This window comes from Leucopleurus acutus, assembly GCF_964270905.1.
Source record: "Leucopleurus acutus genome assembly, chromosome: 7".
Classification (NCBI taxonomy): domain Eukaryota; kingdom Metazoa; phylum Chordata; class Mammalia; order Artiodactyla; family Delphinidae; genus Leucopleurus; species Leucopleurus acutus.
Genome location: NC_139150.1, coordinates 36,892,437 through 36,905,577, shown reverse-complemented (window position 1 = coordinate 36,905,577; position 13,141 = coordinate 36,892,437). Strand labels below are relative to the sequence as shown.

At 50.0% G+C, this 13,141-nt stretch overlaps 2 protein-coding genes across 4 annotated transcripts in view; one reads left to right on the top strand and one right to left on the bottom strand.

Moving 5' to 3' along the window:
• The window catches only part of RUSC2 (RUN and SH3 domain containing 2), a 59,696-nt gene extending 54,268 nt beyond the window's left edge, over window positions 1–5,428 (top strand). Inside the window, exons 4-12 of the mRNA XM_082843236.1 lie at window positions 131–316; window positions 485–625; window positions 1,784–1,860; window positions 2,072–2,246; window positions 2,336–2,441; window positions 3,114–3,160; window positions 3,614–4,424; window positions 4,518–4,655; window positions 4,740–5,428. Of these exons, the coding sequence (XP_082699362.1) occupies window positions 131–316; window positions 485–625; window positions 1,784–1,860; window positions 2,072–2,246; window positions 2,336–2,441; window positions 3,114–3,160; window positions 3,614–4,424; window positions 4,518–4,655; window positions 4,740–4,941 (1,883 nt within the window). The 3' untranslated portion in view covers window positions 4,942–5,428. The remainder of the gene's footprint in view (window positions 1–130; window positions 317–484; window positions 626–1,783; window positions 1,861–2,071; window positions 2,247–2,335; window positions 2,442–3,113; window positions 3,161–3,613; window positions 4,425–4,517; window positions 4,656–4,739) is intronic.
• Window positions 5,429–5,547: 119 nt separating this feature from the next.
• CIMIP2B (ciliary microtubule inner protein 2B) lies at window positions 5,548–7,450 on the bottom strand (the record flags this gene model as incomplete). Of its 3 annotated transcripts, none has more annotated exons than XM_082843239.1 (6): window positions 5,548–5,636; window positions 5,922–6,051; window positions 6,196–6,250; window positions 6,419–6,674; window positions 6,762–6,985; window positions 7,389–7,450. In XM_082843239.1, the coding sequence occupies 6 exons, from the start codon at window positions 7,448–7,450 to the stop codon at window positions 5,548–5,550; spliced, it is 816 nt and encodes a 271-aa protein (XP_082699365.1). The 3 variants fall into 3 exon arrangements, with proteins under 3 accessions (XP_082699365.1, XP_082699363.1, XP_082699364.1); XM_082843237.1 differs by having other exon boundaries at window positions 5,922–6,119; window positions 6,457–6,674; XM_082843238.1 differs by having other exon boundaries at window positions 5,922–6,119; window positions 6,196–6,247; window positions 6,457–6,674.
• Window positions 7,451–13,141: the final 5,691 nt, after the last annotated feature.

Here is a 13,141-nt window from a genome sequence, read left to right as displayed (position 1 = left end):
TTGGGGTCAGAGGTTACAGTGTTTGCATCTGTGGCTAACATCCCATGTTTTATATGGGCCCACTGGGTGGGTATGAAATGCTGTCTTCTAACTCTTTCCTGTCTCTTTTGCTAATCTGTTCTGCTTTCAGCCAACCATCTATCCCCTCAAGCACTCAAGTGGAGGGAATACAGGAGGAAGAACCCTCTAGGGCCACCTGGTTTGTCAGGGAGCCTAGACCGAAGGCCACAGGATGGTCGACTGGCCCGAAGGAACCCCATCTTTGAGTTCCCTGGCTCCCTCAGTGCTGCTGGCCATCTGAACTGCCGGTTGAATGGTGTGTGGGCCAGATCCCCAGTAAACCCAGGGCAGGCCCTGCCATAGCTGGGAGGGGCTAGAGAAGGGGTCAGTCCCAAAATCACATGGCTCAGAGGGTATGAGCCACTGAACTGAGCTGCAACCCAGAAAGAGAATTGCTTGGGATTGATTTTTCTCTTCTTTTCAGGTCAAGTAGTGAAGCCGTTACCACTGACCTGCCCTGACTTCCAAGACCCCTTTTCCTTGACTGAGAAGCCTCCAGCTGAGTTCTGTCTGTCCCCAGATGGCAACTCAGAGGCCGTTTCCATTGACCTTCTTCAGAAAAAAGGTGAATATTACTCCTAGCTCCGGACGGGAAATCTGCTATCACTACCTATTTGTGCCTGTTGCCCTACTATCTAGCCCTTCGGAATATTTCCCTGTTTTAGAACTCCAAGTGCTGGGAGGGAATTAGAGAGCACAGGTACTGGGGCAAGAGGCAGAAGTCTTTGTACTGTGGATCGTGAGTATTTGCAAGTGAGCAAGGATCCTTTATCAGATGCTTAAGAATCAGGCTTTAGTTTCCTCCCTCAGGGAGCTAAGTATAGTGAGGGAGACTCCCGTGTGCTATACTGGGGGAGCTCAAGTGCTACAAGCTCTAGCGGTTTGGGTAAACATGATGGTAACATCTAATAAGGTAAGGACTGACAAGGAACCAGTCTATCTAGCAGACCTGTTTAAGTGAGATGATGGGGAGAGGATTGAGCATAACTGCGGGCCTTAGAGAAGCAGCCTGTGAAAGGGAGAAAGATGAAGCTAAAGTCCCTCGCAGAGGCAGAGTGGGGGACTCAGAGTTTAGGGAGAGGGAAGAACCTTAGGCAAGAAGGGGAATAGCCACCTTCCTCCAAGTTGGAAAGGGATTAAGAGAGGGCAGGTGGGAAGGAAGATAGTTGTAATGTAGTTCTGTCTTTTGGATGGACAGGGAAGTTGAATTCATCACCAGTGGCCTCTGTTCTCTGTGTGAAGTAGAGCCAAGGGCTTGAGAGAGGGGTCAAGATTTGGCAAGGCAACTTGAGAGCATAGCAAAGAGTGCTACAAGGCACACGTCAAAGAAGTGCCTCTCCCAGGCACTGGTGTGAGTAGCGCTGGACTTTCTCCAGCAACAGCCAATAGCCTGGTTTCTCAGAGCGGAGAGGACAGATGGTTAGAGTGATCCAGGTTTGGAGCAAGAGGGCAAGGAAGTGAGGATGTTGAGTGTCTTGACAATGGAATCATTGAGGTGGGTCTGGGCAGGGAGGTGAAAACAGGAGGGGCTTGAGAACCGGGCAAAAACAGGAAGAGGCCAGGGCCTGCTGTGTGTGCAGGGACAGAGAGAGTGAGTGTGTGTGTGTGTGTGTGTGTGTGTGTGTGTGTGTAAGCCCTTCCCTCTTCTCACTGAGGGCTCAGTCCCAGCTGAGTTGCCCAAGGACTTGATTAGGGACCCATCACATCAAATTCTCACTTGCAGGGCTGGTGAAAGCTATTAACACGGCTGTAGACCTCATTGTGGCCCATTTTGGCACAAGCCGGGATCCTGGGGTAAAGGTAGGCAAGAAACTGTGGAGAGCTGAGCTCTACCCTGCTGACCCTCACCCATTCTCTGCTACCACCTGCCCCTGCTCTCTTGCCTCTAGAACTCAGAGTTGGGTACTTAGAGATGGGGATCGCAAGAGAAGCACCGTAAGGACTAAGAGAGTCAGAGAGGACCAAGGTCAGGCTCCAGATGATTCCCTGTACTTCCCTACTGCATCCACAGGCAAAGCTGGGGAATAGTTCTGTGAGCCCCAATGTAGGCCACCTGGTTCTGAAGTACTTGTGCCCTGCGGTCCGGGCGGTGTTGGAGGACGGGCTCAAGGCCTTTGTGCTCGATGTCATCATCGGGCAGCGGAAGAACACCCCGTGGAGTGTGGTTGAGGCTTCCACACAGCTAGGTAAGTGCTGGCTGGCAAGATAGGGACCCCAGGCTGAATTTAGGGTTCCAGGACTGGGCACGTGACCTCCAACTCTGGCTTCCTCCCAGGCCCATCCACCAAGGTTTTGCACAGCCTGTACAACAAAGTCAGCCAATTCCCAGAGCTCACCAGTCATACCATGCGCTTCAACGCCTTCATCCTCGGCCTGCTCAAGTGAGTGTGTGGAAATCTACAAACCACCGGTCCCCTCCCCTGGGCTCTGGCACCTCCGAAGAACCAGCTCCCTAGACTGGGTCAGAAAGGGTGGATCTGCAGGATCTCTGGCCAGGGACCAGGCTCACTTTCTCCCCACCTAGCTACAGCCTCTCTCAGTAGGTCACTGGTCTCCCAGCAGACCCATCAGTCTCTGGCACTGATCACCAACATGGTCTTCTGCTTTCACAAATCCACGATCTGGCTCATTTGGAAATTAACCTGGTTCTCAGTTTCTTTGGATATTGTAACCCTGATCCTGTCCATTCCAGCACTGCTTCCAAATCCTGCTTGACCCAGTTCACCTTGGCACCCACATCACAGTATCCTTCTTTTCTCAAGTATGGGCCGAGGTCATCCCCTTTGGTCCTGAGCTATCCTGTCCTCTCACTCAGCAGCTGCCCTGACTTCCTGGGTCACGGGCAAGCCAACTCCATTCTAAGAGGAAGTGATTGGCTTGTGAATCACATGTTCACCCCCTCCCTATTAACCAGGTAGCATCACTGCCATAGCAGGGAGATGTTCACCTATACCTCTGCCCTGTGCGTGACCCCCCCATATCTGTCTTCTTTGTATCTTATCATCTGGCTATATCCACACAAGACTCAACTCTCTTCACCTATCTCCCTACAGCATCCGGTCCCTGGAGTTCTGGTTTAATCACCTCTATAACCATGAAGGTAATGCTCAGAACCCTGCTCTGTCTTGCAAACTCAGCAGAGGCCAGACCTCAGAGGATCGAAAGAGGGAGGCACAGCTGTCTTTTCAGATGCTAGAAGTGGGGAGGAGAACCACACAGGCTTTCATCCTCCAGGCTTGGGCTTCTACCCAAGTCCTCTCCCAGCCTCTGCTTGTGTTAGAGCCTTGGAGTCAGCGGGATACTCAGGCAATCTGGGAGTCAGGGTGGCCAGGAACCTCTCTTCTCTGAACTCACGGCTGCCACTTCAGATTGTGGAGCTTCCGCACTGCACGACTTCAGAAGGCATCGTTTACACTGTAGTGCATCTAAGTGGCACGGCACACAGCCTGTGCAGCAGTCCACAGTGACTCCACCCAGGTTGCCTTTCACAGGCCCACCCCAGGCCGGGCTCTGCTTCTCTGTGTGGCTCAGTCCCTCTCTCTTTCTCCCCTAGATATCATCCAGACCCACTACCAGCCGTGGGGTTTCCTGAACGCGGCGCATACGGTGTGCCCTGGCCTCCTGGAGGAACTGCTGCTGCTGCTCCAGCCCCTGGCCCTCCTGCCCTTCAGCCTCGACCTACTGTTCCAGCACCGGCTGTTGCAGAGTGGGCAGCGGCAGCGGCAGCACAAGGAGCTGCTGCGGGTGTCCCAGGACTTGCTGCTGTCCGCCCACTCGACACTGCAGCTGGCCCGCTCCCGGGGCCAGGAGGGCCCTGGAGACATGGACGGGGCAGCCCGTGGGGAGCGGGTGAAGGGTGTGGGTGCCCCAGAAGGTGGAGAAGATGAGGAAGAAGAGAAGGAGACAGAGGCAGCTGAGAGCTCAGGGCGTGGCAGGTGGGCCCGAAGTGGGCAGGCTGGCTGGTGGTACCAGCTCATGCAGAGCTCCCAGGTCTACATCGATGGCTCCGCTGAGGGCTCTAGGTTCCCCCGGGGTGGCAGCAATAGCAGCAGTGGCAGCAGCAGTGAGAAAAAGAAAGGGACAGGAGGTGGGGGGCCACCCCCCCGAGAGGGAGTCGTGGAGGGAGCTGAGGCCTGCCCTGCCCCTGAGGAGACCCTTGGCCGGGAGAGGGGCTGGCCCTTCTGGATGGGGAGCCCCCCTGATTCTGTACTGGCTGAGCTGAGGCGCAGCCGGGAGAGGGAGGGGCCCACTGCCCCCCCAGCAGAAAATGAGGAAGGAGCCTTAGAGCCTTCACCCGGGGTCATCAAGTGGGGACACCTCTTCGGGTCCCGAAAGGCTCAGCGGGAGGCCCGGCCCACAAACAGGTACGAGACAGCCCCTGGTGTAGACAGACGGGCGGGGGTGCCTGCTCTAAGCCAGGGCACAGACAGAGCCAGAGCCCGGCCGCTATCCCCTAGGCTACCCTCGGACTGGCTCAGCCTGGACAAGTCCATGTTCCAGCTAGTGGCGCAAACAGTGGGTGCCCGCCGGGAGCCAGAGCCCAAGGAGAGCCTGCAGGAGCCACAGTCTCCAGCCCTGCCTTCCAGCACTCCATGGTGAGCCCTGGGAGACAGAGGGATTTGGGGGCTGGGTTTGGCTCTGGGTGGGGTTTCTCTGACCTCCATTTGTTGTTTCCCCAGCGAGGTGAAGGCACTGTGCCACCATCTGGCCACAGGCCCTGGACAGCTGAGCTTCCACAAGGGAGACATCCTGCGGGTGCTGGGGCCAGCCGGAGGAGACTGGCTGCGCTGCAGCCGTGGCCCTGACACTGGCCTGGTGCCTCTGGCCTATGTGACTTTGACCCCAACTCCAAGTCCAACCCCTGGAAGCAGCCAAAACTGAGGCCCTGTGCATGCTGGTGGCCTCAGGGACCCTCACAACCCCTAGACTCGTAGCCTGAGAGCCCTTCCCAAGCCCTCTGGCCTGGTTACAGAGAGTAGACCGAGAGCTGGGGGCCACATACCCCTGTGCTCAGTATCAATTACTCCCCCTTAACTGTCCCAGTGACCTCGTCCAGATCTCCCCCCAGGAAAGGAGGGAAGGGACGCAGCACTGGGCTGCCAGAATTTCCCCCGCCTATCTTGGCCAGCCCTCCCATGGGTACAGACAGGCATGTCCCTGTGGAGGGAGGTGACCAGAAGGCCCGTTTGTGGGGGTCCCTAGGCCAGGTGGTGAGAAGGATGGGTGACAGTATTGGGGCCAGTTCCCTGAGCCCCCAGCTTTATGTAGGCTGTGGCCAGTGCCTGGTGGTCAGAGGAGGGAGGAGGAGCCCAGGCTCTGTTTATGTATTTATTTATTTATTTATTACACCTATTAATAAAAAAGGTGCTCGGCCTCCAAACCGTTCTCTCTTTGTGCCTTCTCCCACCCTCCAGACCATCTTTCTTCTTTGCAAAAGGATGGCTGGGATAGGATGAAAAGGAAAGAGAGAACTTGAAGTCTAGGTACCTACGCCAGGAGCTGCTTCTGGATGGTGCTGAGGCCCAGAGCATCATGGGTGAGATGCCCATATGTGCGGCCAAACTGGAATTTATACCCTGTGTGGCCAAAAGATTCTGTCATTTGTAGCCAGAGGCATAGAAAAGTTATTTCTCAGCCAGTTGCCTAGAACCTCCAAGTTATCCTTCAAAATCTGGTCCTAACTACTCCCTAGGAGCTACATCAGTTTCCTTTTCTGCCCAGTGAGAAAGCTGACCCAAGGTCCCCCCATATCTACTAGTTCCAAGCCCTAAACCACCTCCACCCCTCTCTCTCTCTCTCTCTCACACACACACACACAAATATTCCAGTCCCCGAAGCCTCCCTCTGGGGGCTGTCCTCACCTGGCACATAGCCCCCGTATTTAGGTACAAGGCCCAGGTTCTGAGGGTAGGTCCTGGAAAGTGAGGGGAGATGTTTAGGATCCTTCTGGGATCTGACCCCTGACTTCATCTGTCCAAATTCCTGCAGTGCCTGGTTGCTGAGCACAGGAAAGCTGGAACCGAAGAGGAAGCGAGCACGGGGCACATAACCAGTGAAGCCTAGGGGAGGGGGATACTAAGTCAGTACCTCCTGGGCACCTCCCCAGGCCTTTGGTCATTACCCACTTCCTCTCACCTGGCATGAAGAACTTGCGAGGATCTCTGTCATCCATGGAATAAGGGGAAGCCTTCTGAGGAGAAGTTGATAGAAGAAAAACAGGGCTATCAAGTTCAGCCCCTGGGCTGTAACACAAGCTCCCAGGGAGGTGAGGCTGGCGGTCTAGCCCACATCCCCTGTCCCACAGCCATGCTACACATGACCACCCCAGACCTGGCCACACAGAGGTAAGGCTCCCCACTCCCGCCTCGTACTCCCCATCAGCCTTCTCCGTCTCACTTGTTCCGCCTCCTGCCCCAGCTCTGGCTCCTTTTCCGTCTCTAGCTCTGCCTCCAGCTTTGGCTCTTGGTCTTTCTCCACGTCTTTCTCTCCCTTGGCCTCCTTTGGCAGCTCCTGACTCCTCTGTCGCCCATACCACTGAGTGAAATCATTCAGAGCCTCAGCCCAGACCCGGCTGCTGTTCTTGGCAAAGATGAACTGTGCCTGGGGTACAAAACCTAGGTAGGCAGGGGGCAAGGACGATTTGTTAGTGTGTGGGACCCATGTTCTGGGATGGGGGTACCTGTTCATACCTGGGTACATACCTGTGTACCCAGGGATCATGCTGGAGCTGAGCCTTTCGTGTCCACGCCTGACAGGCAGGCTTTTCCTGGGACCCTCGGGAGATCTTGGAGGCCGGATGGGAGGCAGAAGTGTGCGGTGGGACGGGGGCCGGGCTAGGCCAGGAGAGCCGCGAAGTAGCTGCCCAGTCATCTGCCCATAGGTCTGGCCCGTGCTGAACCGAAGTAGCGGGCAGTGTCCAGTGTACCTGTAGCACAAGTCTCACCCACTCACCTCTAGAATCCCCGGCCTCACCATCCCCAGAGGCAGAAGCAGAGACCTCTGAAGCCCTGATCTCTTCTGGACTCAGCTGTGTATATATTTGGAGCAGGCGTTTCTTAGTTCTCTGTCTGGGTTTTCAACCCTTCCCCTCTGCTGCTACCCTGTTACCATGGAGAGCACAACACAAAGCTTCATAGCAGGCCCGGCTACTACTGTTCCCTTGCTTTTCCTTTTCCATCCAACATCATAGACATCCCAGCCATAAGCCTCCCATACCAGAATGTCCGCCTGGCCCCCAAGGCCGAGGTGGCACAACTCTGCCACCTTTTACACCCTTTTACACCCCTGTTCCCAGAAGCAAACACGTGTGCTCTGGGCAGAAGTCTTACCCTGGGATATAATGAGGGTTCTGAGGGTTCAGCCCTGGTATGAAGGTGCTAGCCATAGCCATGGGAATGCAGGCGAAGTTCCCTTCGTTTCTCTGAGCCGTTTCTCTGAGCTGAGCTCCTGGGCTGTGTGTGCTGACTGTGTCAAGGGCTGGGAGGCCGAGCCAGAGGCAGGAGGTGGGGCTGTGGGAGGAGAGAGGGGTTGGGGCACTAGTGTGATGGCTGTCAGGGCCCGGGCCGCAGGGGAGTAGAGGCTCCCTGGTCCGTCCACTCCGGATCAAGGGCAGCCCTGCCACGTGGGGGCAGGCAGAAGGCCGCGTACAGCCTTGCCACTGCAGAACCAAAGGAAGCCCTGAAGTGGCAGGTGGGGGAGCAAAAACTGACAGGCCCATTGAGCTGTCTCGAAAGAGGGCCCTTCCTTCTTAAGCCCCTCTCTGAGCACCTGCCTGGGGAGATGTGGATTGTACGCTCTGTGAGTCTTGGTTGAAGGTGATGGAATTCCTGGGAAAGCCCAGGGGGGAGGTGATAGGGAGAAAAGGAACCTAAAGACCTCTAGGCAGTGACATTGTTTATTTTCAGTAACGTAAGGACAAGAATTACCACTATAATCCGGATCATCATCCATTCAACAAATATGCCCTGCTCTGCCAGGCACGCTGTACAGGGGCAGAACGTCATTTAGTATCTCTGAACCCTACTATCCTCATTTATAAAATGCAGCTGCTACTGTTGTGAGGCTCAGATTAATGTATGCAGATGTGCTTTGTAACAAACACCTTGAAGCCAGAATGGTGGGGTAGGGGAAAGGGCACAGGCGTGAAGTCAGGCAGCCATGGGCTCCTAACAGCTTGTGAGCTTGAGCTGACCTTACCTTCTCTGAGCAGGTGGCTTCTTCTGAACCCGAAATTCCTAAACTCTTAACATGAAGGTTAAAATAGCCTAACCTACCAAGGTGGTGTCAAAAATAAAGTCAGATAGTGTGTGTGAAAGAACTTACCCCAGCACCTGGCACGCAGCTGCTAAAACTTAATTTCCTTTCCTATTGTTTAGTATTGTCTCTAAGCGTCTAACACAAATGGGAGATCAATGGATGGTTAGTAAATTCAGGGGTTACAGGTTTTCTCACTGTGGGGGTTCAAGGGAAGGAGATATGAAGGTAATGTTGAGGTTTAATGAGGGGGCAAATTAGAATTTGTTAAGAAAACAATTCAGATCCTAAGAGCGGTACAGACCAGGAAAAAGATGCCGGGAGGGGAGCATGATTAGAACTTTACGGCTGGTTCAGGGCCAGGCTGGTCCACCTTTCCAGGACGCAGAGCCTCTGCTCTCCTCCCCACGCCTGACTGTGCCAGTGCCTGGGCTAACCCAGCATGTGTCACTGACTTCTTCGGAATTGCACAAGAGGGCCCCAGAGAATACATTTCATGCTCCTCAGTGTTCTGCCAAGGACACTTGGTATGTGGACACTTGGTATGTGTCACTTAGAGCTAGAGTTAGAGAGGACTTGGCTCCCAGGAGATATGCTAGAGTGAGGGTGGGAGCTGAGGGGAGAGCCCAGAAGAGCAGGAATATGTCAAGGCTAACAACCTGGACCTCTGGATCCTGTAACAGACACTGTTGGTTGCACACTTCATACCTATTCCCTACCCCCGTCTCCCTTCTTCCTAACAGAACTTTAATTTCGTTCTGCCAAGCAGTCAGGAACTTCAGGGAAGCTGGAACCAGCCGTAGGAATGAGTCTGGATTAGTCTAAGCCCATCATAGTAGTCCCATTCCCCTTGCCAGTGACTGGTTAGGCATGGGCTTGTGGCAACCTGGACAGTATGAGGGCAAGTCTGCTGGGGTGAAGGAGTGTCCTGGGAAGAGTTTCTTTGCTCTTAAAAAGATGCACAACAAATTAGAGAAAGAGATGGACAAGAAGGAATGATGTCTTTTCCTGCCTCTAGAAATTCTGTGGATGTGATGCTGGAACCTTGGCAGGCATCATGAAACCTGTGGAAAGCTAAGCTAACCTGGGAACAAAGCCTGAATCCATCCAGGGTGGATGGCAGAATAGAAAGGCCTGGGTCCTTGATGGTAATGTTGAGCCTCTGACTTAACCAACCTTCTTATGAAATAATTTCATTATTGTTAAGGCCACTTAAAGTTTTCTTTTACTTAGAGCCAAAGGCGTCATAATATAAAAGTAAAACAAAACAAAACAAAAACACTAGTTCTAAAAACAAAAACAAAACACTAGTTCTAATCCTAGTCACTAGAGATACAGACCCTGGCCAAATTCATCTCATCAGCCCTCAGTTTTCTCATCTATAAAATGGGTAAACTAATGTTACTACCTCATTGAGCAGGATATGGTAGATGAGATGATGCGAAAAGAGCAGCTGGCCCAGTGTCTAACTTGCTAATAAGTAAATAGCAATTCATTGTGTTTAGTTAGAATTTGGTAGGATGGGAGAAAAGAAAAAAGTAGTAAGACTGGGAGTTCAGGGGAAAGAATCTGTGAAGTTGAGAAATGGAAAGGTTAGAATTTCAAATTGGGATGTAGATTAGGATGCAGGGACTGGAACAATTTCTGCAGAAAAGACCATGGCAGCTAGAATCTGGGTAAGAGTTAATATAAGTTAGGAAACAAATTATAATTAGTCTTAGATTCATGGTTTGTGAAGAAACAGCTCACTGTTCTTGGTGAAATGGCTTGTTACTATTATTGTTTCCATCTGTGTAAAGAGTATTTCTAAATCCCTGAAGATTGGAAGGACATTCTAACCTGGGAAAGGAGTGGAAGAGCTAGCTGAGGGGCCTGTAGGAATGCTCATTGCCTTGGTGCCTCCTTCCGAGGGACAGTCATGGTAACCTACCCACAACTTGTTCCTGACGACAGCTGCCACACCCAGCGGCCAGTGTTGGATGTGGCAGCAGAGAAATGTTTCCGCTGGGATCACACCCATCTACAAGATGAAGGTCCAGTTAGGAAAGTCACGACAGTGCCCTGCTCACTCCACACAGCCTGCTGGGTCTCCCAAATGGCAGTCTACAACTCTCTTGTGCTCTGCCTTTGATCTGACCGGGAATTGCTGTAAAATTTCATGTAAATAAATACAAATATCGAATCATGTCGTACACCTGAAACTAATATAATGGTATGTGTTAACTATATCTCAATTTTTAAAAATCAGGATATTTATCAGCCAAAAAATTTTCACATAGATCCCAGATCAATCACTTGATTGTACATCAGTACTGGGCAAGCATAAATCCCCTCTATGAGGATGAATTAAAAGAAAATCATGAGACCTTTGGAAAAAGTTCCTCAGATCAAGAGACAACCAAAATTGAAACAAAAAGTGAAAAGAATGAACTCCAAAAGATTACATACAACATAACACCCTTTAAAATTAAAATATATAGATGCAATAAAACTACATAAACAGGAAAGCAAGGTAATGATGAACATGAGTTCAGTTGCTTACCTCGCATGGAAGTGAGACAGTGGAGGGGGATGAGACCATACGTGTAGATGTACGTTATTGTCAAGGTCCCAGTTTTTGTTTGGGATGGTGATTTCATAAATGCTTATTATTACACATTAGAATGAATGAATTAATTAAACCATGGGCCAATGATTAAAGTGTATCATAAATCAAGGATTATGAAAACCCAAATCTGTGCAGTTGACATCCAAAGAGGTGGAATGGGGTGGGGTTGGGGAGAATCCAAATAGAAATGATCAGAAACAGTGGTATTGATAAGACTTGAATATACTTTCTGGTTTTAGTGCTCAAGAAGTCAAAATATTAAAGAAGAACAGAATCTGAACAAGGATGATTTATTAGCTACACACAGGGAAATTTAAAAACTGGCCATAGTCTAGTCCTGCCTAACAGAGCAGGCTTGGGCAAATTGCTTAGTCTTTGAGCCTCAGCTTCCACATCTGTAAAATGAAAGAGATGCACTGGATTGTTATTAAGATTCCTTCTAGTTCCTACTCCCTTCTCTATTTGCCAATGCAAATATTATATGGGTTTTAAACATATATACATATTATTTTACATTTTTATGTATACATATTTATCTTACATTTTATATTCATATTTATGTATTATAAAATATATACATATATGATTTTCTTAAATAGCAGAATCTTTGATGTGCTTTTAGTCATTTTTTTATTGAAGTATAGTTGATTTATAATGTGTTAATTACTGCTGTACAGCAAAGTGACTCAGTTATATATACATTATTTTTCATATTCTTTTCCATCATGGTTTATCACAGGATATTAAATATAGTTCCCTGTGCTAGACAGTAGGACCTTGTTTATCCATTCTATATATACCAGTTTGCATCTGCTAATTAGAGTCATTTCTAAACGCAACTATATTTTTAAAGTTTCATACTTTAAAATGTGCATGTGTAGGGCTTCCCTGGTGGCTCAGTGGTTGAGAGTCCGCCTGCCGATGCAGGCGACACGGGTTTGTGCCCCGGTCCGGGAAGATCCCACATGCCGCTGAGCGGCTAGGCCCGTGAGCCATGGCCGCTGAGCCTGCGCGTCCGGAGCCTATGCTCCGCAACGGGAGAGGCCACAACAGTGAGAGGCCCGCGTACGGCAAAAAAAAAAAAAAATGTGCATGTGCCTCCTAGGATGCAGCTCCAAATGAGCCTTATTCAACTTATAAATTTTCCTGAAAACAGGCCACTATCTGGATATCACTGCTCTGAGCATAGAGGATGGATCAAAGCAAAGGAAATGGCAGAATCTCTTTCTGGTGTTTTTACACGTATAACATTCTTCAAATCCACAGCACCAGTTTTTTGGGTTTTTTAAATAAATTTATTACTTATTTATTTTTGTGTTCATTGGGTCTTCATTGCTGCGCTGCGGGCTTTCTCTAGTTGCGGCGAGTGGGGGCTATTCTTCGTTGCTGTGCGCGGGCTTCTCATTGCAGTGGCCTCTCTTGTTGCGGAGCAGGGGCTCTAGGCTCGCGGACTCTAGAGCACAGGCTCAGTAGTTATGGTGCACGGGCTTAGTTGCTCACGGCATTTGGGATCTTCCCAGACCAGGGCTCAAACCCATGTGCCCTGCATTGCCAGGCGGATTCTTAACCACTGCGCCACCAGCCAAGTCCCTCCACTAACTTCCATTAACCATCTCAGCTAGGTAATTACCTTCTGGTCACTACAGAGATGAATAGATGAATAAGATATAATTCTTGACCTCAGTGATTTTACAATTTTAAAGAGGAGTGAGAGCTACAGAGAAAATCAGTATAAACACCACAATGTAGATTTAAACAAAAACAACTGACTTTATAATAGGCCACAAAGAAAAATCTCAAAAATCCCAACAAGCACAAATAAACCACATTTTCTCACACAAACACAACAAACCTGTAAATAAAAAACAAAAATTAGGTTAACCAAGCAAACAAAAAACCCCAATTGCCTCTAAATTCAGCTTTGATTGAATTCTCATTTATTTCTAAAAAATGGTGTATAATCACTCTTCTTTTCTTTGCCCCAAGTTAAGAGAGCATTTAAAAATTGTCTAAATGTTGGGTAATTTTTAGCCTCAAGTGTATACTGGCATCACAACTAAGGACATAGGCTTAATCCTAGATCCATCACTTAACTAACTGTACAATCTTAGGTAAATTAGTAAACCTCTCTGAATCTCTTTTTCCCTCATCTATGAAATGAGAATGGTAATACTGTAAGGATTAATTTAAATGGTATATGTAACACAGAATAGTTATTGG